At 43.2% G+C, this 25,855-nt stretch overlaps 1 protein-coding gene across 6 annotated transcripts in view; it reads right to left on the minus strand.

The window, feature by feature from the left end:
• The window catches only part of JARID2 (jumonji and AT-rich interaction domain containing 2), a 263,143-nt gene that overhangs the window by 42,615 nt on the left and 194,673 nt on the right, over positions 1-25,855 (minus strand). For all 6 annotated transcript variants that reach the window (XM_036890250.2, XM_036890385.2, XM_036890163.2 and 3 more), the window contains one exon: positions 24,989-25,165. In XM_036890250.2, coding sequence (XP_036746145.2) covers positions 24,989-25,165 — 177 coding nt within the window. The remainder of the gene's footprint in view (positions 1-24,988; positions 25,166-25,855) is intronic.

The following is a 25,855-nucleotide window of genomic DNA, read 5'->3' on the forward strand; positions in this document are numbered from 1 at the left end:
TATCTATGAAAATATAACAAAGACAACCCTTCCTAGAATAAAGACCAGAGGACACAGGACAATATCCAGACCACATCCGCACCTGAGAGAACCCAGCGCCTCGCGAAGGGGGTAAGATACAAGCCCCGGCCCCGCGGGAGCCGAGCGCCCCTCCCCCCAGCTCCCGGCGGGAGAAGAATAGGCAGAGCGGGAGGGAGACGGAGCCCAGGACTGCCGAACACCCAGCCCCAGCCATCCGGAACAGAGTGCAGACACAGTACGTGCACAGGGGGCCCTGGATACTGGGGGAACAGGGCAGCAAGAACAGTGAGCGGGCACCAGTGCCCTGGCGCCGGAGGACACCAGAAAAGCGAGTGACCTTTTTTTTTTTTCTGTTTTGTTTCTGCAAGCACTTTTTGGAAGTCTAAAAGGGATAGGGACCCCAATACTAGGGAAATAGGGCAGCAAGACCGGTGAGCAGATGCCTGAAAAACGAGCAGCCACCGTTTTTTTTTTTTTAATTAAAAAAAAAAAAATTTTTTTTTAAATTAAAAAAAAAATTTTTTTTTTGGTCAGTGTTTTGTTTTGGCGGGTGCTTTTTGGCAGTATCAAAGGGGCAGGGCGGGACACTTAATCCAGAGGTAGGGAATCCGGGGATCTCTGGGCACCCTAACCCCTGGGCTGCAGGGAGCAGGGAGGCCCCTTACGGAGATAAATAGCCTCCCAGCAGCTCCTGCTCCAACGCGACTCCACCATTTTGGAGCAGCTGCCCGAGCTAGGCCACGCCCACAGCAACAGCCGAGACAAACTCCACAGCAGCCGGGCAGGAAGAAGAAACCCTGTCTGCGCGCAGATGCCCAGCACAAGCCACTAGAGGTCGCTGTTCTCCCAGGAGAGGAGGGCCACAAACCAACAAGAAAGGAAGTCCTTCCAGCCGTCACTCGTCCCTGTTCTGCAGACTATTCCTATCACCATGAAAAGGCAAAGCTACAGGCAGACAAAGATCACAGAGACAACACCAGAGAAGGAGACAGACCTAACCAGTCTTCCTGAAAAAGAATTCAAAATAAGAATCATAAACATGCTGACAGAGATGCAGAGAAATACGCAAGAGAAATGGGATGAAGTCTGGAGAGAGATCACAGATGCCAGAAAGGAGATTGCAGAAATGAAACAAACTCTGGAAGGGTTTATAAGCAGAATGGATAGGATGCAAGAGGCCACTGATGGAATTGAAACGAGAGAACAGGAAGGCATAGAAGCTGACATAGAGAGAGACAAAAGGATCTCCAGGAATGAAACAATGTTAAGAGAACTGTGTGACCAATCCAAAAGGAACAATATCCGTATTATAGGGGTTCCAGAAGAAGAGAGAGGAAAAGAGATGGAAAGTATCTTAGAAGAAATAATTGCTGAAAACTTCCCCAAACTGGGGGAGGAAATAATCAAACAGACCACGGAAATACACAGAACCCCCAACAGAAAGGATCCAAGGAGGACAACACCAAGACACATAATAATTAAAATGGCAAAGATCAAGGACAAGGAAAGAGTATTAAAGGCAGCTAGAGAGAAAAAGGTCACCTATAAAGGAAAACCCATCAGGCTAACATCAGACTTCTTGACAGAAACCCTACAGGCCAGAAGAGAATGGCATGATATATTTAATACAATGAAACAGAAGGGCGTTGAACCATGGATACTGTATTCAGCACGACTATCATTCAAATATGACGGTGGGATTAAACAATTTCCAGACAAACAAAAGCTGAGGGAATTTGCTTCCCACAAACCACCTCTACAGAACATCTTACAGGGACTGCTCTAGATGGGAGCACTCCTAGAAAGAGCACAGCACAAAACACCCAACATATGAAGAATTGAGGAGGAGGAATAAGAAGGGAGAGAAGAAAAGAATCTCCAGACAGTGTATATATAACAGCTCAATAAGCGAGCTAAGTTAGGCAGTAAGATACTAAAGAGGCTAACCTTGAACCTTTGGTAACCACGAATTTAAAGCCTGCAATGGCAATAAGTACATATCTTGCAATAGTCACCCTAAATGTTAATGGGCTGAATGCACCAATCAAAAGACACAGAGTAATAGAATGGATAAAAAAAGCAAGACCCATCTATATGCTGCTTACAAGAAACTCACCTCAAACCCAAAGACATGTAAAGACTAAAAGTCAAGGGATGGAAAAACATATTTCAAGCAAACAACAGCGAGAAGAAAGCAGGGGTTGCAGTACTAATATCAGACAAAATAGACTTCAAAACAAAGAAAGTAACAAGAGATAAAGAAGGACACTACATAATGACAAAGGGCTCAGTCCAACAAGAGGACATAACAATTCTAAATATATATGCACCCAACACCGGAGCACCACCATATGTGAAACAAATACTAACAGAACTAAAGGGGGAAATAGACTGCAATGCATTCATTCTAGGAGACTTCAACACACCACTCACCGCAAAGGATAGATCCACTGGGCAGAAAATAAGTAAGGACACGGAAGCACTGAACAACACAGAAGAGCAGATGGACCTAACAGACATCTATAGAACTCTACATCCAAAAACAACCGGATATACATTCTTCTCAAGTGCACATGGAACATTCTCCAGAATAGACCACATACTAGGCCACAAAAAGAGCCTCAGTAAATTCCAAAAGATTGAAATCCTACCAACCAACTTTTCAGACCACAAAGGCATAAAACAAGAAATAAACTGTACAAAGAAAGCAAAGAGGCTCACAAACACATGGAGGCTTAACAACACGCTCCTAAATAATCAATGGATCAATGACCAAATCAAAATGGAGAACCAGAAATATATGGAAACAAATGACAACAACAACACTAAGCCCCAACTTCTGTGGGACGCAGCAAAAGCAGTCCTAAGAGGAAAGTATATAGCAATCCAAGCATATTTTAAAAAGGAAGAACAATCCCAAATGAATGGTCTAATGTCACAATTATCGACATTGGAAAAAGAGGAACAAATGAGGCCTAAGGTCAGCAGAAGGAGGGACATAATAAAGATCAGAGAAGAAATAAATAAAATTGAGAAGAATAAAACAAAATAGAAAAAATCAATGAAACCAAGAGCTGGTTCTTCGAGAAAATAACAAAATAGATAAGCCTCTAGCCAGACTTATTAAGAAGAAAAGGGAGTCAACACAAATCAACAGTATCAGAAACGAGAAAGGAAAAATCACGACGGACCCCACAGAAATACAAAGAATTATTAGAGAATACTATGAAAACCTATATGCAAACAAGCTGGAAAACCTAGGAGAAATGGACAACTTCCTAGAAAAATACAACCTTCCACGATTGACCCAGAAAGAAACAGAAAATCTAAACAGACCAATTACCAGCAACGAAATTGAAGCGGTAATAAAAAAAACTACCAAAGAACAAAACCCCCGGGCCAGATGGATTTACCTCAGAATTTTATCAGACATACAGGGAAGACATAATACCCATTCTCCTTAGAGTTTTCCAAAAAATAGAGGAGGAGGGGATACTCCCAAACTCATTCTATGAAGCTAACATCACCCTAATACCAAAACCAGGCAAAGACCCCACCAAAAAAGAAAACTACAGACCAATATCCCTGATGAATGTAGATGCAAAAATACTCAACAAAATATTAGCAAACCGAATTAAAAAATACATCAAACGGATCGTACACCATGACCAAGTGGGATTCATCCCAGGGATGCAAGGATAGTACAACATTCGAAAGTCCATCAACATCATCCACCACATCAACAAAAAGAAAGACAAAAACCACATGATCATCTCCATAGATGCTGAAAAAACATTTGACAAAGTTCAACATCCATTCATGATAAAAACTCTCAGCAAAATGGGAATAGAGGGCAAGTACCTCAACATAATAAAGGCCATATATGATAAACCCACAGCCAACATTATATTGAACAGCGAGAAGCTGAAAGCATTTCCTCTGAGATCGGGAACTAGACAGGGATGCCCACTCTCTCCACTGTTATTTAACATAGTACTGGAGGTCCTAGCCACGGCAATCAGACAAAACAAAGAAATACAAGGAATCCAGATTGGTAAAGAAGAAGTTAAACTGTCACTATTTGCAGATGACATGATACTGTACATAAAAAACCCTAAAGACTCCACCCCAAAACTACTAGAACTGATATCGGAATACAGCAAAGTTGCAGGATACAAAATCAACACACAGAAATCTGTGGCTTTCCTATACACTAACAATGAACCAACAGAAAAGAGAAATCAGGAAAACAACTCCATTCACAATTGCATCAAAAAAAATAAAATACCTAGGAATAAACCTAACCAAGGAAGTGAAAGACTTATACTCTGAAAACTACAAGTCACTCTTAAGAAAAATTAAAGGGGACACTAACAGATGGAAACTCATCCCATGCTCGTGGCTAGGAAGAATTAATATCGTCAAAATGGTCATCCTGCCCAAAGCAATATACAGATTTGATGCAATCCCTATGAAACTACCAGCAACATTCTTCAATGAACTGGAACAAATAATTCAAAAATTCATATGGAAACACCAAAGACCCCGAATAGCCAAAGCAATGCTGAGAAAGAAGAATAAAGTAGGGGGGATCTCACTCCCCAACTTCAAGCTCTACTATAAAGCCATAGTAATCAAGACAATTTGGTACTGGCACAAGAGCAGAGCCACAGACCAATGGAACAGACTAGAGAATCCAGACATTAACCCAGACATATATGGTCAATTAATATTTGATAAAGGAGCCATGGACATACAATGGCGAAATGACAGTCTCTTCAACAGATGGTGCTGGCAAAACTGGACAGCTACATGTAGGAGAATGAAACTGGACCATTGTCTAACCCCATATACAAAAGTAAACTCAAAATGGATCAAAGACCTGAATGTAAGTCATGAAACCATTAAACTCATGGAAGAAAACATAGGCAAAAACCTCTTAGACATAAACATGAGTGACCTCTTCTTGAACATATCTCCCCGGGCAAAGAAAACAACAGCAAAAATGAGTAAGTGGGACTATATTAAGCTGAAAAGCTTCTGTACAGCAAAAGACCCCATCAATAGAACAAGAAGGATCCCTACAGTATGGGAGAATATATTTGAAAATGACACATCCGATAAAGGCTTGACGTCCAGAATATATAAAGAGCTCATATGCCTCAACAAACAAAAAACAAATAACCCAATTAAAAAATGGGCAGAGGAACTGAACAGACAGTTCTCCAAAAAAGAAATACAGATGGCCAACAGACACATGACAAGATGCTCCACATCGCTAATTATCACAGAAACGCAAATTAAAACTACAATGAGGTATCACCTCACACCAGTAAGGATGGCTGCCATCCAAAAGACAAACAACAACAAATGTTGGCGACGCTGTGGAGAAAGGGGAACCCTCCTACACTGCTGGTGGGAATGTAAATTAGTTCAACCATTGTGGAAAGCAGTATGGAGGTACATCAAAATGCTCAAAACAGACCTACCATTTGACCCAGGAATTGCACTCCTAGGAATTTATCCTAAGAATGCAGCAATCAAGTATGAGAAAGATCAGTGCACCCCTATGTTTATCGCAGCAGTATTTACAATAGCCAAGAATTGGAAGCAACCTAAATGTCCATCGATAGATGAATGGATAAAGAAGATGTGGTACATATACACAATGGAATACTACTCAGCCATAAGAAAAGGGCAAATCCAACCATTTGCAGCAACATGGATGGAGCTGGAGGGTATTATGCTCAGTGAAACAAGCCAAGCGGAGAAAGAGAAATACCAAATGATTTCACTTATCTGTGGAATATAAGAACAAAGGAAAAACTGAAGGAACAAAACAGCAGCAGAATCACAGAACTCAAGAATGGACTAACAGGTACCAAAGGGAAAGGGACTGGGGAGGATGGGTGGGTAGGGAGGGATAAGGGGGGGGGAAGAAGAAGGTGGGTATTAAGATTAGCATCCATAGCGGGGTGGGAGAAAGGGGAGGGCTGTACAACACAGAGAAGACAAGTAGTGATTCTACAACAGGTTGCTACGCTGATGGACAGTGACTGTAAAGGAGTATATAGGGGGGACCTGGTATAGGGGAGAGCCTAGTAAACAAAGTATTCGTCATGTAAGTGTAGATTAATGATTAAAAAAAAAAAATGCAGTTCCTATGTGGTGACCTCTAATGAGTTCTACACAATGATATAAAGGACATATAAAAGTGTAGGCAAAGGGTCTGTTTGTGTTTATACAGAGGATCAAAGCCTAATTTGGCTACCCCGAAAATGAACTAAGATACGATATGAAAAAGAACTTCCAACATCAGCACTCTCGGGAAGACTCATGACAGAAGATGATCAGAAAAAAAAAAAAAAAAAAAAAAAAACTTCAACAAAGATCCACGCACTGTCACAGGTGTAGAGGCACTCATCCCACCAGTTCCTGGACTTGCCATGGGAAAGATGAAGGAGATATCTAAGCTGGCCTGTGCATGCAGTAAAACAAAAATTGGACTGGATCTATACTGTTGGAACTCAACCAAGAATTAGGAGAAGTGCAAATTGTAGCACTCCAAAATCTTACAACCACAGACTATTTATCGTTAAAAGAACATATGGGATATGAACAGTCCCCAGGAATGGGGTGTTCTAGTTTATCTGAATTCTCTCAGACTGTTTAAGTTCAGTCGGACAATATCCACCATATCATAGATAAGTTTTCACAAATGCCTAAGGTGCCTAGCTGGTTTTCTTGGTTTCACTGGAGATGGCTGGTAATTACAGGTATGCTTTGGTTAGGTAACTATATTCCTATTATGTTAATGTGTGTGCACAATTTAATTAGTCGTTTAAAACCTATCCATGCTGAAGTTACTCTACAAGAAGATATGTCAAAGAAATAATCAATCTTCCCAGGTTTTCTTCTGCCTGCTACTTCTGTAGCTTTTCTTCTTCCTACCTAATCACAACCTTTAAATAGAACTCGTGCCACATGTCGAATTTACCGAGTATCATAATTCTTCCAAGTGGTAAAGACACCTCAAGACAAATGCTGGGCATAGAAGCCACAGGGCATAAATATGCAAAGAAGTAAAAAGCTAACCTTTTCAAACGATAAGGCTTCTCTCTCACTTACCAACTTAACATTTCCCTGTATGGCCCCGGAAGATGACTGGTTAGCCAGAGATGGGTAAGATTCCTCAAGGGAGGAACAACCTAAGACAGGCACAGTCGCAGGGGGCCATCTGGTGAGAAAATGGGGAGCAGCAGAGGTGAGGCTTAGAACCTCCCCCCTCATGTTCTGAGAGAAATCTTCTGCATACATGGATGTTTATTGCCCTCGTCTAGCACGGATTAACACATAGTCTACAGGCACACACCTGATCATCTACATTTGCTCTCTTACAACACTAAACTCTGTTTTCTACCTTTATCTCGTATCTACCTACCACTTCAGCATTTTATTAAAAATAATAATAATAGAGAAATGTGGTATCCACATATAAATCAGGTTTAAAAATCAAATGAATATTCATATTTGAACTGACTGTGTATAGTTCATAATGCATTAACAAAACCGAAAGCTTCTGTGATGACTGCCCTTGCACTGTTCACCATGTAACTTATTCACTATGTAAGAATTTGTACTCCATGTAAGAATTTGTTCGTTATGCATCAGAAGATTGGAGACTGACGAAAATTGGGCTTGGGGTGGATTAATGATTGTGCATTGAGTATTGACCCCCCCATACAGAGATTTGTTGTGGTTAACAACTATTTGATCAATAAATATGAGAGATGCCCTCACAATATATATATAAACACACTTCCAATTGTAAAATAAATAAGTAACCGGGATGTAATGTATAGCATAAGGAATATAGTCAAAATATTGTAACAACTTGGTATGGTGATACCTGGTACCTAGAAATATCATGTATATAAATGTTGAGTCGCTGTGCTGTACACCTGAAACTAATGTAATGCAATGCTGTTGTCAACTACCCTTCAATAAAATAAAAATAAAAAAAAAATAACAAAGCAACAAGCAGAAAAAAAAAAAAAAAAAAAAAAGAATGGACTAACAGGTACCAAAGGGAAAGGGACTGGGGAGGAAGAGTGGGTAGGGAGGGATAAGGGGAGGGAGAAGTAGGGGGGTATTAAGATTAGCATGCATGGGGGGGTAGGAGAAAAGGGAGGGCTGTACAACACAGAGAAGGCAAGTAGTGATTCTACAACATTTTGCTATGCTGATGGACAGAGGGGTTTATAGGGGGGACCTGGTATAGGGGAGAGCCTAGTAAACATAATATTCGTCATGTAAGTGTAGATTAGTGATACCAAAAAAAAAAAAAAAAGGCAGTTCCTGTGTGGTAACCTCCAATGAGTTCTACACGAGAGTATAAAGGGCATATAAAAGTGTAGGCAAAGGGTCTGTTTGTGTTTATACAGAGGATCAAAGCCTAATTGGGCTACCCCGAAAATGAACTAAGATACGATATGGAAAAGAACTTCCAACATCAGCACTCTCTGGAAGACTCATGCCAGAAGATGATCATCAAAAAACCCCAACAAAGATCCACGCACTGCTACAGCTGTAGATGCACTCATCCCACCAGCTCCTGGACTTGCCATGGGAATGAGGAAGGAGATATCTAAGCTGGCCTGTGCATACAGTAAAACAACAAATTTGACTGGATCTATACTGTTGGAACTCAATCAAGAATTAGGAGAAGTGCAAATTATAGCGCTCCAAAATCTTACAACTACAGACTATTTACTGTTAAAAGAACATAAGGAATGTGAACATTCCCCAGGAATGGATTGTTTTAATTTGTCTGATTTCTCTCAGACTGTTCAAGTTCAGTTGTACAATATCCACCATATCATAGATAAGTTTTCACAAATGCCTAAGGTGCCTAACTGGTTTTCTTGGTTTCACTGGAGATGGCTGGTAATTACAGGTATGCTTTGGTTAGGTAACTATACTCCTATTATGTTAATGTGTGTGCACAATTTAAATAGTAGCTTAAAACCTATACATGCTGAAGTTACTCTACAAGAAGATATGTCAAAGAAATAATCAATCTTCCCATGTTTTCTGCCACCTGCTACTTCTATAGCTTTTCTTCTTCCTTCCTAATTACAACCCTTAAATAGAATTCATGCCTTATATCAAATTTACCGAGTATCATAATTCTTCCAAGTGGTAAAGATACCTCAAGACAAATGCTGGGCATAGAAGCCACAGGGCATAAATATGCAAAGAAGTCAAAAGCTAACCTTTTCAAACAATAAGGCTTCCCTCTCACTTACCAACTTAACATTTCCCTGTATGGCCCTGGAAGATGACTGGTTAGCCAGAGACGGGTAAGATTCCTCAAGGGAGGAACAACCTAAGACAGGCACAGTTGCAGGGGGGTCATCAGGTGAGTAATTGGGGATCAACAGAGGTGAGACTTAGAACCTCACCCCCCCTGTTCTGAGAGAAATCTTCTGCATCCATGGATGTTTTATTGTCCTTGTCTAGCTTGGATTAACACATAGTCTACAGGCACACACCTGATCATCTACATTTGCTCTCTTACAACACTAAACTATGTTTTCTACCTTTATCTTGTATCTACCTACCACTTCAGCATTTTATTAAAAATAATAATAATAAAGAGAGAAATGTGGTATCCACATATAAATCAAGTATAAAAATCAAATGAGTATTCATATTTGAACTGTTTATAGTTCATAATGCATGAGCAAAACCAAAGGTTTCTGTGATGGCTGCCCTTGTACTGTTCACCATGTAAGAACTTATTCACTATGTAAGAATTTGTTCTCCATGTAAGAACTTGTTTGTTATGCCTCAGAAGATTGGAGACTGACGAAAATTAGGCTTGGGGTGGATTAATGATTTTGCATTGAGCATTGACTCCCCTATACATAATTTTATTGTTGTTAACAAACACTTGATCAATAAATATGAGAGATGCCCTCACCAAAAAAAAAAAAATGTTACATGGAATGGGTTTTTGTAATTTTTAAATGAATAAATATTTTCAAATTTCCTCAGGTTTAATTATAATATGGCAAACATCAATGAATACAATCTACATTAATAAAAGCTTTCTGGGGTCCCTCAGTAATTGTTAAGAGTAGAAAGGGGTCTTGTGACCAAAGAGCCTGACACCAGTGGCCCAGTCACATCACGGCCGCTCCAGGCTTTGCCGGACCCTGTTCAGATCCCAGAAAGGCTCAGGCTCTGAGATGAAGCTACCTAAATTTGAATCCAGAAGAATCATTTGCAATAACTATCTGACCTTGAGCTGGGGTTCAAGCTTCAGTTTCTTAGGGTTGCTCCGAGGATTCAATGAGAAGATATTAACCTAGACTGGGGCTTTGCGCGGCATGAAGCAAGCTTTGGGTAAGGGTTAAGTTGTTAGGATCACCACACTACACTACTTCTGAGGGGCTCAATGCCATACCGGTAGCAGGGCCCCAGTGCCCACGAGTCTAGGTCATTCCTCTGCAAGTGAATCATGGGACAAGGCCAGCTGAACTGGACTTGAAGGCAATTCACTCAGAGGAGCGCTGTGGTAAGCCAGCAAGTTCTTTCTGAGATCCGCAGAAAACCAGCTCCTTCATCAGCATTATCTGTACCTGGAATGGAATTCAGAGCTCTGGTTCTACTGCCGCACCCTGGAGGGGTTTTCTCCACCACCAGGACCAAAGTGACTCCTCAGGAAAATATTCTGCAAAGCAAAGCCCAGCAAATCAAAGGCAAGCCGTGGGGCACCTTGACAGACATAGAGGCGGATCTGGAGTGAGAGGGCAGCGTGTGCCATCAGCACAATAAACCAAAGTGGCTGCTCTGTGAACCACAGCATGCGGTTTTACTGAAAACTATTTTGATCAGATCATCGGAAAAGGAGAAAGCTTCCAAAAATATGAGAATTTAAAAATGGAATGAAATTAACTTTAATTTGCAAACAAAGGGATAGTTTTCAAATGAATCCACTGTCTGTAACCACCTTGCTATTTACAGCAGCAAAATAGCCCCAAATGGCAAACGCAGCCAAAAGTCAAATCTTGTGTTAAATGGGAAGAAAAGGGTGAGGGGGGCGGGGTGGGGACCACAGGGGCCAGAGATGAGGTGTATTTTGTTCTCAACAGCTCATTAATTTTAAGTGTCGTGGGAACCTGCCAGTTTTACCCCTCCAAGTAATTATCTTTTGTCTTAATTTGTAAGATTCTTGAGAAGGAGAGAGAAGGCGGAAGGAAAAAAAACATGCACCTCATAGGGAAAGAACAAATTCTGTGAACACACGAGACAGAAAGAGAAAGTTAGATGCATGGAGGACCTCCACACACTGTCCCCAATTAAAAGGAGTAATTGCACTCCTTTAGGGGGAAAAAGAAAAGCATTTCCCGCAGTGAACCGTATTAGGAAATTGTATTGTATTCAGATACAAATAACTCTGCATTAATGAACAGGGACACATATATTGATTTGTATACACAGACTCTGAAAGTTAAATGGCTTATAAACAAGTGTTTTCACACCACAGCAAGCAAAATCTTTAAATCTGAAGGCTGATATTTTGATTTAGGGCCACTTCATGCCAGAGAAGATAAGATTTATTCCCAAAAGGTATGACAAAGAAATGGGCAAGAGAAGTTACTGTAGAAACATCTTGAACAGCAATGCCGTGATCATTTGACAGGTAGAAAAGCAGCACTTTCCAAGGAAGAACTCACATTTATGCTCCAGGGAGTTTGTACTTAACGAAGTTCCCTGTGTAAGTTTAGTTCACACAGCTAGTTGCCAGCAAGATTCCTGGCAAGGTCCATAGGACAGTCTATGAAAAGCCCATCAGAAGGCCTTTCAACCCCTCACTACATTCACGGACTCTTATAGGAGTGTATAGCCTGGTTTCAATTTCTAGTTCCCAGATGACTGAACACATCTGTGCCTCAATTCCCTAAACTACAAACCAGCTGCCCCCCTTTATCTGCCCTCCAAGAATCACTTCTGTATTTTAAGTAATGTATACAAAATGCTTTGTGTTCTTCGGAAAAAGGAGTTATGTAAACATAAGAAGGTTATCTTTTTAAAAGCTCCTGCCACAATGGGGAAGATGGGCCTCCCATCTGAAAGCAGTAATTCCCTTTGAACAGAGCTGACAAGGCCAGGCCAGGCATCCCCTTCGGCCTGTCTCCATGCCCTTCCCATATCCAGATGCCCAAGCATGCTCATTATTTGTGCTTGTAAAGACACCTCATCTGAATACCCGAAAAGAATCCTGTTGATTTTTTTTATTAGGTGAATAGGAAAAAAATTACCTATCTTGAGATGACTCAGTGTCTGCCCTAAGCTAATGGGGTTCTGAAGCCTTCACCTCCTTGGAAGTGAACTTACGTTCAAGAGCCACTGCAGAGAGCTGTGCTAAAATGTCTGCTAGCAGACACACAAAGGACAAGAAGGGAAGAATGGACACAAGGCCCATGACCGTCTCCAAACTTAATGCAAAGTGAGACCTGCTCCCTCCCTGCCCAACACCCAAAATCAATCAAAGGGACCAAAAAAAAAAAAAAAAGAATCACCATAAAGAAAGAAAAATGTGTTGCGGAAAGGAAAAGAGAAGCGTGCCAAGTTCCTGGTCTCAAGCCGGGTATTTAAATGCAAGCTTCATGTCATTACAAGGAGTCCTGACTTGGGGAAGACAGACTCCATCAATTGGCTGGCATTAAATCCTTGTCACTGTACAAAAGCCATACTTGCTCCCTGGAGTCAGTTCAACTTTGAGTCACTATTGTCTAAAAACAATGGAATGTCTGCCAACCTTGTGCTGACAGTTCAAAAGGATTTTAATACAGCATGTGGGTGCGCACTGTAACCTGGTTTGCCCTGGCCAAACAGTTCCACTAACTAGCTACAACGTTCACGTGTAAAACGAGGGGATGCAGGGAGGATGTGTTTAGGGCAGTAAAAGTCCCACAACAATCTCAGCATGGCACACCCACACTGGGGACCAACATCAAACTGAAATGCAAGGTGTGACACCTGCCGCAGCATCCGCATCAAGAGCAAGCCCCGCTGGTTTAGGGGGTCTGTGCAACAAAGCCCTCTGGGATTTCTACACAATGAAACCCTACCACTGATTAAATATCAATAGGAAAGAAAATTGTTTAAGAGGATTTCCAAAGCAAACTGAATTTTCTTTTTTATATAAGAACTTAAATTCTGTTAAGTCACAGAATGTTTTTTTCAATCACAATTTGGTCGCCACTGTTTCAAGATCTAAAAACATGAATGTATTATATGCAGTGGTGTAAATTAACACAGATGGACAGATCTGTCATTTAAACATGTTTCTTACATATGTTCCTAATAACTCCTGATACTAAAGTTTAAAAGGCCATATGACCTTTATGAGAATATGAAGGTCAGCACAACAGAAAGACTATAAATCAGGATGAATGGTTTTTGTTACAGAAAAATGGTTCCTAGGCCCACTTGGCCCCCCAGAGGAGCTAGGAAGGGATGAGACCACCAGCCCGACGCTGACTAGCCCTTTGGCCTGCACCCAGAGCAGTCGGCTCTGAGGCATTTGTATTCTCCCACATGCCAGGGGGACCAGGAGAGGACTGTCTGAGCAAATGGCCCTTTGGGACATCGGGCAGTGGGCTGAAGGGGATTTCATGCTTTATCACTCTCAGGGAACAAGACAAAGAGCACAGAACTATGGATGATGCTCGGAAGGGGGCAAACTTGAGGACCAAATGAACATTCTGCAGTTCAGGGTTTCAAAAAACCCTATATTCACAGAGATAAATTCCTTAAGGCCAGCCATACCTGAATAAGCGCTGAGGTTTCTGGCTGACCTTTAGATCTGAACAAGGAACTTGTAACTACTAGGAGCGATGCCTTGAAAATGCACATGGGAGTTAAACTGTAAGGTACCCCATACATGCAATCAATTACACAAATTATAAAGACTGGTAATTTCAGAATAAAAATACTAATGCAGAAAAACTAAACACAGAAATATTTACATTGTAATAAGGATCGTTGTCAAGGTTCTCAAAATAAGTATCTTGGATCTATCCATTGCTTTATCACATGCCCCTCCAGCCAGGAAACAAAGGACTATTAAAAATTCTCTATCACATTGTAGTCTCTGGGAAGAGCCCAATTTCCCAAGTGACTAAAGACCCCCCTCTTAAGACAGGCCAGATTAATTTAGCTGAAAATGTTAAATACTGAGGAGTTTGGCAAACAGCTCAACAATTCAATTCACAATATATAGGATATAAACATATTCCCTGCAAAACAAAGTAACACATAAACCACAAAACTGATTAAAAATTCTGAAAATAATTATATTAATTTCTTCAGTCCTGGGGCTTAAGGCCAGTAACAGGACAGTGGCCAGCCTCCGCTTTTGGAGAACTCACATGCCAGACACTGTGCATCTGCCACTCATTCATAACTCATCGATTTTTGTTTATCTTAATAAGATGTAATTCAGACATCATGTAATTCACACATTTAAAGTATACAATCCAATGGATTTGTGTATATTCACAGCATTGTACAACCATTACCATAATGTAAGTTTAAAATGTTTTCATTGCCCCAAAATGAACCCCTATGCCCTTTAGCAGCCACTTCCCATCCTCCCCTGCCCCAGACTCTATTGGGAAAAGCTGGTGGTATCACCGTTTTACAAACAGGGAAAGTGAGGCTTAAAGTGGTAAGTAACTGGCTGGCTTGCTGACACCTGATTAAGAAGACACATCTGAGCCAGGAGCTTCCCTCCCTTCCACCACCAGGGGCATCTCCTGGCGACTGTCTCTGTAACCTTGGGCACATCTTGCCCTAGGGGAGAAGGGCTCTAACACGCTCACGCTGGAGGCCGCTGCTCCAAGTGTGTGTCTGCATCCTAAGGTCCCGTGTGGGCTGCAAACCACATGCTTGAGGAAGAGGAGTAGCAACAGGGGGGCTGATTACACTGGTGGTAGGAGTTACTGGGGACCTTCTACCACACCTGAAACAGCTCACTCTGGTTCAGGTGAATAATGGCACACTCAGTGGTCACAGTCACCTCTGAGAAGCCCTCACTGTGTGCCGGGCACTTAAACAGGCTAACTTCCCAGGATTTTCTTTTCAGTTACAAGGCTGTCCAGGCTGCAGATCTTTTCAATTACATGTGGTGTTAATGAATGAGTAACAGCCAATAATACGGTGCTTTCTACCAGCCACATTTCATATTTTATATGTGTATCACATAAACACAAACACATATTATTAACTCATTTAGCGCTCACAAAAAGCAATGAAAGAGGCACTCCTATTATCTCTTCTTTAACGATAAAGGTGAAACACAGGAAGGTTGAAGCCACAAATAGGAAGACACGAGGCAGCACCGTGCTACCAACCACTATGCCAAGCGCCCCCAAATGAGAAGTGGGTGATGGTTAGTAACAATTTTAAGTCGACTACATCAACTACTGCTCTTAAAACACGCTCCCAGCCCCTTTTCCAACTTTTTGGAATATTCACTTGCCTCAAGAGGAGACAAAAATGGAGCAGCCAGAGGTTAAAGAAAGGTGGTGAGTCCTCCATGAGCACATCAGTCACAGGAGGAAGCACCCGTCCGCGCAAGGGCAGCTCAGCCGTGTGCCAGCAGTCACCAGCCAGAGAGCGTGAATACCTCGGAGGCAACCACAGAGCAGAGTCGTGGTGAACTCACCCACGTGGCTGCTTTTTGGCCCTTACACAATATGCCCCCAGTGTGAATCCAAAAGCAATTAAATCATTCCAGCTGGGAGTCCAATGACATATTGTTTAAAAAATCTTCTGAGAAATGTCTCTCTTCATTAAGAGATGAGCACACAAAGGAACAATGGTCTCTGCTCATCCTTCCATTTTCGTTAAGTGCAAAAAACAGCATCTGAATAATATACAATGCGTGGCTGATATGAGCAATGAACTCTCACCAAGTTCTCCTCTGCAAAAGATAAGGCACACCTCACCACAATGATAACACTGAGGGGAAAACCTAAGCCAAGTCCGTTCCAAATAAATGTATTAATTCCTCCAATCTAAGTTTATCCCACTGGAAAATAATAACCAATTATGAGAACTTTTCAAGTATGAAGCCATTTCAAATATCAACTTGTAACAGAAATATCCAGAGAGCAGTGTCTTGATTGTGTTGTTTTGTTTTCAAATAGTGATTACCCAAGGGCTCTATTGTTAGGATCATCTGAGGTTCTGTACACAGAAGAGCATTTTGCAAACTCTGAAGAGCTATTGAAATAGAGGTTGCCGGAGGCATTGGTATTGTAACCCCTGAGTGTTGTTAACCCAAGGTTAAAAGCGCGCAATGAAGTCCATGTCACTTCAGATTAGTATTTTAATAAACAAGTCACATCCATTAGGATACACCCAGCAGATTATAAATGAGAACAGTAGAGTCCTGTGTAATGTTTGCAAAACTTAACATCTGCCTGCAGACACCCTGCTCTTGCGAAGACTACTGGGGTCAGGGCTTCTACCCCAAGAAGATGAGAGAGCTGCCACAGCCCCATCAGACGGACACTGCCCGCAGCCTCATTTGGGAGAGTGAGTGAGAGGCACACGCTGACTCCTGGCATCTCCTCCCATGAGGCCAGGTGCTGGGCGCTGCCTCCATGCCCTGAGCTTCCCTCCTGCTCTGTGGAGAACCCTGCTGCTTCACTCAAACGTTCCAGTTTTAGGGGCAAAATCAGGTCGAGCAGGACACACCATGAGCAGTCTGGATTCTCGGGTCATCAAACCAGCACATCCTAAATAAAATGGTTCTCCTGGACCTGCAGTCTAATCAGGGTTTTGGCCAAAGCTACCTCAGAAATAAAGTGTTCGTTTTCAACATCTCATTTTCTATGCACTTATTTCCCCACATTACAGCAGGGTGAGGACCCCCTCCACCCACCAAGGAGGGAAAAGCACCACTCTGACGGGAGCAATCCCGGCCATGGGGAAGCATGGAAAAGCAACTTCTCTCCACTTTCTCATGCGAAAAGTCAGCAATTCTGAGCAAGGCTTGACCACGCAATCACTGTGCCCTCACCTAGGTTCCTCCTGTTAGAAAAGCCATGTAGTATTTGCACATCTTTCACCCAAGCTGGAAATCCAAAGAAATTGAGATACTGTGTCTCAGTTTCACTTTCTGCAAAGTGAGGCATGGGCAGGCAAAGGGGAGCTTTCATCTCATTCACAAACTCAACCCAGTCTTTTCTTTCCACACAGAGAATTTACATTCACCTCAAGAATGTTTCTTTTCCTGCTTATGCTGACCAAGCCCCCTCTAAAATCAGAGAATGGGGATGAGGGGCAGGAGCAGCACATGAAGTCGGACAAGAACATCAAAGGTCCCTGATGTCTCCAGTGCCGCACGCACTGTGGGGCCTCTACTCCACAAGGACGGCACTTCCACCTGCTCACCTGCATGGCTCAGGTGCCCTCTGCCCCCACACTGCTGATCATTAGGAGGCAATTAGGCATCAGTGCCTCTCAAGTCTTATGTCTGGAGCTCTGCAGGTGCTCTCGGAAAAGAGGTTAGCAAATCCCAGAACCTGAAGAAGGCCTCCTCTGAAGCCTGGGCAGAAACACAGTTACCTGGGGGGTAAGGGGGGTGCCTGGGTAAGTCTGGGTCTGACACTTTCTTACATAAAATCACCTACCAACTAACCACTTTAATCAAAGATAAAACACTGGCCCAACACATGCCGACAGACCAGGTACTCCCACTGAAAGCCTTCTATTCCAAGTGACCCTCTTACAGGAACGTCTGTTTCATTCTGTTCTCTTTTATAACTGATGGGTACCCACAATGAAATCCCATCACAAGGAATCTCAAGGAATCCTGTTCTTTATTTACAAAGTAATGAGTCTCAGTAAAAGCATAGCAAGAAGATGACTTTTAGCTGCCCTGGGACTGCTGCCAAAATTTGATCTGTATTTATTAACTATGAAAACAGAGTTCTCCACAATCCTGCCCTGGCCACTGGGAGGATTCTCCTGTAAACCACTGGGTCCTGGGCCTCACCGCTGACATCCTGCAGTTCACACTCTGGAGGAGCCAACAGGTACCAAGTTCCCTACGGGTCACAACAGGGGCAAGAAGACAAGTATAGGTGGGAAAGAGAAACTGAATGAGATATAAATGTTTTTAGTTTGAAAAAGGCACTGCTGCCTCAGGAGAAGAATGGATTACCAGAACAGCCTTTTAGTTAGGGATCTTTAACCCAGCTAAACAGATGACCTTGGAAGAGCCATTTCCCTGGAATAGACAGCAGTGCCCACCACCTTGTAAGAGATCTCAGGGGTGACTATTCCTGTACAAGAGACACACGAACCATTTCTATTTGCGGAGATATAAGTGAATAAGTGGGCAATTCATGCTCATCTACTCTCTCCTGTTCACTCCAGGGAAGAAGTTAAGAATCAGAGATGTCACACAGCCCTTTAGCAGCTTCATAAGAGGCATGAAATGAGGCTCCTGGTAACTATTTGATGCTGATAAGGACATTTGTAGGAACTGAATAGGCAAAAAAGACTGAACAAACACGTGTTAGCCAACTGGGCATAACAGTGCAGTTCTGATTATCTGGAAACGGTCGGGAAGGAGCCACACTGGACGTGGGAGTATTCCACAGCTGAATGTCCAGTTTTCAAAGATGACTACATCCAGCGGTACCAATTTTGGGTGATGAGCTCCTAACATGAACAGTCCCTTCTCTTTGCTGGAAAGAGTACCTGCAGGAAGATGCTGGCATGCTGGCTGGGGCACTTACTCCCGAGCACCACCAGGACCTGCTTTAATAAACTGCCGGCGCTGGCCCATTTCCTGGGCATCTGCCTTCTCTACATAAACAAGGCTGTGGACAGAGAGGGTGAGGCACACACCACCTAGGCAGGAGGAGCACCGGGTTCTTCTGAAATACTAACTCAATAGGAGGCTTGAACTGGCCTTCTCCAAAGCTACTTCTCCTTTCCTCTCTCCCTTTGTAAAAGTTTTCTTTTTACCTTTTGACCCCTCTGGCTTCTCTTTTTCAACAAAACCAGCATCTTTCTCTGGGTCACCTGAGAAACTGGAGGAGCATTCCTAACCACCTGCACACAGCTCCCTCCCTCCACTGACCTCCTTCACACAGAAGCACTGCCATCCTCTGGGTTTCTACTATCTGGCTTCCAAAGACATGAAAGCCACGTGGCAACGGTGGGAGGGGAGACCCAAGCATAGCTGTTGTCCCAGGTGGTGGCTTGTGGGGCTGGCTTTCTGACACTGCTTCCTGGGTAGGAGGGTGGTGACTCCACCAAACTGCATAGACGCTACTCACCGCCAAGTATACAATCCACGCCTGATCCAACAACAGAACATGACCCAGCCACAGGCACTTCCAACTCCCTGGCTCTCAGCTGCACTCTGCCATTTTCGGTGATGAGGCCAGGCCATCAGACTTCCACTTCCTCCACCGTGAAGCATGGTGCCCTGACCACCTCACAGTGACCATGAATCAAAAGGAAATAAAGCACATCCTAAAAACTTTAGTAGTCTTCATGTATGGAAACAGCCCTCAAATCACACCTCACACAAAAAGCAGACCACCGACTTTAACAAACGTGAGAAGCCACCCCTACTGGGCCATGTCTCCGTACACAGGTGAGAGAGCTGCCTTGAACATCCCACTAATCCCTACCTTCCAGGGAAGGAACCTGAGGCTGGTATTAGGCACGGTGCTCAAGGGCAGACAGCTAGCAACTGTGGAGGGCAGAATTCAAAGCCTGGGAATCCCGAGCTGTGAAACACTGCTATTCTCTCCTCCGGGCCTCATCTCCCAGTTTTATCAACACAAAAGGTCAAAGGCTAACTTAACTAGGTTGGTATATGCGGAACAACTCAGAAGCAGGAAACTTCAACTAATTCACTCATAGCCTCATCCCACGTCAGCATGTCCCACAGAGCATGGCAGACTGACTACAGACCCACCTACATACATTTCCAACTTCACGTGTATTTCCATTCATATCAAGCCTTCCCTGGCTGTCAACAATCTCTAATTTGACCTTTCCATTTCATTCCAGTGATGCCTTGTTGATTAAAACCTCAGGATTAAGTCAAGGCCAGTACAACAGTCTTGTAAAGGGGGTTTTTTTTTTTTTGGCCTCTAAGCTGCGCCCATTCCCTCTCTTTTAAAATGCTGTCCTCGCTCACCTTTTCAAACATAAATGAGATCACAGAATACCTTTGCTGAGACAAGCCCTGTACTTCAGAAAGGAAGGGAAAAAGGTAGGGGGGAGAGTGCACAGTGACCTCCGCATCAGATGGCTCCCTAACACTAACACTCACACTCGGGTCCCGCTTGCTTTTCAGCCGACCTCACAAAACATTTGGCACTCAGAGGCCTGAGAAAACAAATTCTCAAAACCCATAAACATGCATAACAATTACAAAACATCATTCCTAACAGAGTCCAAACACTTGAGTACCTTTGCTGCTGGTATTCGGTGTTCAGTGGCTCCTTCCTATCAAGGACACTTGTGCCTGGGTGTGAGCGGAGGTTTATGAAAGCGCTAGGATGGGTGGCATGACACATCAAGAGTGACAGGAAAAGAGCATGTGAGAAGCACAAAGTGACAGGGTGCGTGGGTATACCAGAGATAGACACTCAGACCCGTGTGATAAGATGAGGCGCTCGAGAGCCTGAATGTCTCGGCACATTTCTCACGGGCGTGCCAGGAGTGTCCCAGTCCATAAGCTCCTTGAGGGCACAGTCTCTATGCCTGGTTCCTCTGATCTTCCAAACCAATAAAATTAGCATGGGCTCTTACATGCATTTCTCATTTGCACAGAAGTTAAAATTTATTTTCTGTCTGACACAAAAATTAACTCCATAAAATTCCTTAAGTGGTTAATTGGCAAGGTCCTGCCCTCGATGATTCTGATAATGTTTCAAACATTTTTCCCTGTAAAGTGATTTCCAGAGCTCCTTCCTAAATCCTCCACAAATACAGCTTTTTCAGGAACATGCAAACACAAAATCTTTTCTAACACTTACAGGCATTAACACTTGCCAAAAACTCAAAACTAATTTTGCAGGAGTTTAGTATACTGGAGTTGACTCAGTACTTGTATTTGACTTCTTTGATCTTTTGAACACCCCATAGTAAAAGAATTTACTGACTACTATGTTTGCTTAGGGTATAAAAACATGTGGAAGGTCTCCATGCCCATGGCAACAACATACAAAACTCAGACACAACAAAAATTCATACTTTTCTACAGGGCTACTGCAGACAAGACCAACTAGATTCCAGAGGGACAGGCTCTTGGGGTGGGCGCCTGGGGTGGGAATGGGCACACCTATGACAGACAGAGAGCAGCCAGGAACCAGGCCCGGGCTTCACACAGCAGTCCAGGACTGCAGGAGGGGCTGGAGGATGCAAGACACCCAAACACAAGGTCGGTTCCCTGCGGCCTGCAGCTGCCTCCCACCACCCCCCACCCCGGGAGTCCAGGTAGGTGCACGTCCCTAAGTTCTTACTGTGGTAGGTTCTGCGACTCTGCTAAAAAGGAGTACAAAGGCAAACCTTTCTGCAGCCAACCCCTTCCCAGCTCAGATACTGATGGACAGAAAAGGCAGAGGACTGGGGTTGGGGCTGAGTTAATCACAGATGAATGCAATCTAATTAAAGCTACAAGCCAGCCACTCAGGGAGAAATTAGACTGATCAGCCCTCCATCTTAACCGCCAAAAAAAGAGCAAGCATCACTCCCTGGAAAACAAAAATTATACTGTAGATGACAGCACACTAGAACACACAATACAATGAAAATACAATAAAAAATAAATGCATACTCTAAAAAGAGCCATAAATAGGACCCATAATTAAGGAAACAGGAGAAGCAGACCTGCAGGTTCCAGAGTTACTAGAACTGACAGAAAGGACTTCAAAGGGCCTTGAGACTTTGGTTTCTGCAGGTCTCACTAAGGAAGGCACTGGAGTGTTTTCAAGGATGAGTGAGTGGAGTTAGGGTTCTGCTGAAGCCCAGCTGCTTTAGGTTCGCTCTGCTGTTCTCTCTTTCTTATACTGTATCTCCAGGCAGACTAGGACAGCAGAGTTAGACAGGAATATCAAGAGGACAAGAAGGAGAAAGAGAAGAGAGCGTGCAAGAGCCCCAAATCAGGAAAGACCATGTGAGGAGGTATCGTGGGTTCACTCCTCAGACCCGCCACCCTGGAACCAAAGACGCACACGGTGCTCTGCAGCCCCAACTGAGAGATTGTAAGAATTTATCAATGCACAAAAAGAACCCGAGTATTTCTGACGATGTTTGAAGTAACAAGCAAATCCCATAAGTGAGCATTTAAACCCTTTTTAGTTGCCACAACACTGAACACACATTAAATGTATGGAAATAGTAAAATCTCATCACATTTTCAATGATTAGAAGTTTACCTGTGTGTGTGCATGTTTATGCAAATATATGCACCTATATACTTTCCTTGACTTCTAATGACAGTGACAGTGATCAATGCAAAACTGTTTCCCTTTTCTCTTCCATAAGGAGAGGTCTGCCAATCCCCTCTCCCTCATCCCGCCCCTTTCACGTAGCACCCTGCACGGTGCTGCCAGATATTCACGGTCCCTTCCCATCATCACCCTGCAGCTTGTGTGAAAAAAGAATTAGAGAATAAGATCTATGCACCTGAGAGATGGTCATTTTTGGAAGCAGAAGCTGAATCAATGAGAAGGCAGTCTAGTAAACCAGCAAGGTCAAAGGTCAAATAAGCTGGAAAAAGGAAGGAGCTGGGGACCCCAGCCCCAAGTGCATGAGCAGACATGCCGCATGACTGAGGCATTCGCCTGCCAATGGGAGTGAATGGAAGTCAACGCCAAGGAGCCTTTCTGCGCCCATACCGAGGACAGAGGTTTCCATCCTATGGACAGAGACTGACAGATGTGAGTCTAACTTCATGTCTGAGTCATACTTATTCCTGACTCAAATAAAACCAAAAAGTAAAACTAAGTAAAAATTCACAAGAATTTAAAAATAAAAGATCCCCAGCAGTTTCCTGTCATGCCTCACCTCCTCTGACCACTTCAACCAGCAGGTCCATGATGCGGAGCCTCAGGCCTTCCCTGTAGTTCTGTTTCTCGCGTCACTGCAAACTCTACAGATAAAGTTCTTAACTGCCCAAGCACCCTCCCTCCCAATTCCCATCCCGTGGCCTTCAGCCTGGCCTCCCGTGTGCTCCTCCCTGGCCGGACTGCTCAGCCTCTTGCCATTTCTCCTGTCATTTCAGACTAAACTCGGCTGCTGGAGGAATCATTCTAAACTCAACCTATTCCATCTTATTTCCACATCTAAAATTGTCAACCGTTGCCTGTTCTTTACATTTGAATTGTTCCTCCTGCTCAGGGAGCATGTTATCAACTCTGTGCCATCATTCCTGGTCACCCTGCAGCACACCCCCCACTGCTGGGACAATGTGCCCCCATCCCACACCGGCCAATATTCCAGAGTCCAGGCCCTTCCCTACAAAGTCCCTCTCTACACCTGTACCTGTATTCCAACTCATACATGCAGCTATCTTTCAGCTATCAGGCTTCCTGATGACCACGGCTGCAGGTAACGACCTTTTTCGTGAAAGGCTGAAATTCAGGCACCATTTTGTGTACTGCACTGGGAATACTGGTATCCCCTTCCCCCTTAAACTTTTAAGTCCTTAAAAAGAGGGGCATGCCCTTCTATACACTGTCTATATGCCCCTAAACACACCCTTGGCAAACCATCATTAAACCGCCAAGGCAGAAATGCCCAACATTGACCACAGACAGATGCGGATTCCCATCATGTCTACACCACACTTGTCCCAGCCTCTACTTCTCAACGAGTCTAGAAAGACAACTGGTAGCTCAGTGCCCAGCCATGCAGGGCAAAGAAAATGAGAAACTTCCCTTTGCCTCAACCAAACTTACTGACAGCACAGCACCAGTGATAGGCAGGGGCTTGCCACCTCACCCAAGACCTGCGTCCTAAGTGAAACGTGCTGTCCAAAGGACCTACAGGCCCTTGACAGAACACAGCCACACCACCTCCAACCCCATTCTCTCTGCTTCCCCTTTTCTGTCCTCATTTCCTACTTCCTTTCCCCCACCCCGAGCTAACCCAACTCACGTGAAGTCCAACCCGACCCCTGCAGTATTTCTCTAGCTTCCTCCTCGCTTTTGCATTTATATCCTCATTGCCAAGACCAGCGTGTAGTCCCGTTACCTTGGCCAGGTAATGGCCCACAATTACAGCCTTACGAAGCGTTTCCTCTTCTTCAACTCACCTTTATGTAATTCTCAGAACTGATGCCAGTGTAATCTTTTCAGAACACACTCCAACTCAGTTACCTCCCTGATGAAAAGCTACCAGGCTCTTACATAGCCGACTTACTTAAATAGTTTCCTCACTCTGATATCCAACCTCTTGTCCTCCTCCTACACACAATAGCACCAAAGAAAAATCATTCTAGTGAATAACATACCTGTATCTACTTAATTTCATATGCAGAATAATGGTTTTATTTCTATGCTACCTCTACCAGTTAAAAATGACAATAATTGTAAACTGACCACAGAAGATTTTTCACAAAATCTCCTTGACCTTCCTCTTCCATTCCTATTCTGCAGCTCTTGCAGAATTTATCATTGTCTCCACAAGAGTATCTACACTCATCTTGACAATTGATTCATCTAGAATACACCTGCCTGTACTGTGTTATCCTATCCCGTTGCCCATAGAGAAGTTTCCAGAACTAGCTTCACCACTAACCAACTATGCTGCCATCACCTTTGCCTTCTCAGAAGATGACCTATTCCAGTCCTCTCACCCAAACTCCGATTTCATCTTTTTTTACCCCAAGTCAACAGGGACCTACCATGCCCGTTGTGCACGGGCTTGTGGGCTTTCCCCTTCCTGGGGGTTGACTGGCATGAAGATGAAGCAGTGTTGGTGGTTGTTCTGACGTCTTCTGTCTCATCATCTTCCTCCTCGACATCCTCCTCATCCTGAGAGCTTCCAAAATATACCATGTTGTTGGGCAGCGCAGGAGAACCTGGTGGGTTTGTAAGAAAGAGGGCTCATAAACATAGGCCTTGCTGTAACGCCTTCTGGAAGAAGTGCGAAAATGCAGACACTAAGTTATGCACCCAACTCTTTATGACTGAGCAAAGCAAGATGTTCATCTCTGCCATTTTTATGTTGTCCAATATCCCCCAGTAAATAAAAAATCCATCTGCATCCTTTTAACAGATTTCAAGCAGACTCTCCCAAACATGACGAATCAAAAAATTTAAGATCTCACAGGAAATAGTTCTTGAGTTGGAAAAACCACCAAGAATTGAACTGAGCAAGAAAAACTATATTGGGTTATCCATTTAATGCACTAAGACTTAAAAGATATATATGAATTTAAGGAAATGAACTTTAAAATGAAAGACAAAGAAGCTAGTGATGAAAGAAAAACAACATTTCCTTATTTAATAAAGTGACTGTGTGGTATCTGTAAGGGCGAATTTCAGATATGGATTCCCCAAAATCATAATCTGGAAGTGACTTTGATATTATCAAGTTAACACCATGTAATATTGTTAAAGTGAATTCCTGCACAAAACTAGAAGTACTGGATTAAAAACACAAAACCAGAAAAAGAAAAAGAAATCCTCACAGAAAAACCTACATCCCTCATTCCCTTTACTCCTTAACTTCCCAACTCCCAGTGTTTGCATTTCTGATTTTAAGACAG

The sequence above is a fragment of the Manis pentadactyla genome, chromosome 16, assembly GCF_030020395.1.
Source record: "Manis pentadactyla isolate mManPen7 chromosome 16, mManPen7.hap1, whole genome shotgun sequence".
Classification (NCBI taxonomy): Eukaryota; Metazoa; Chordata; class Mammalia; order Pholidota; family Manidae; genus Manis; species Manis pentadactyla.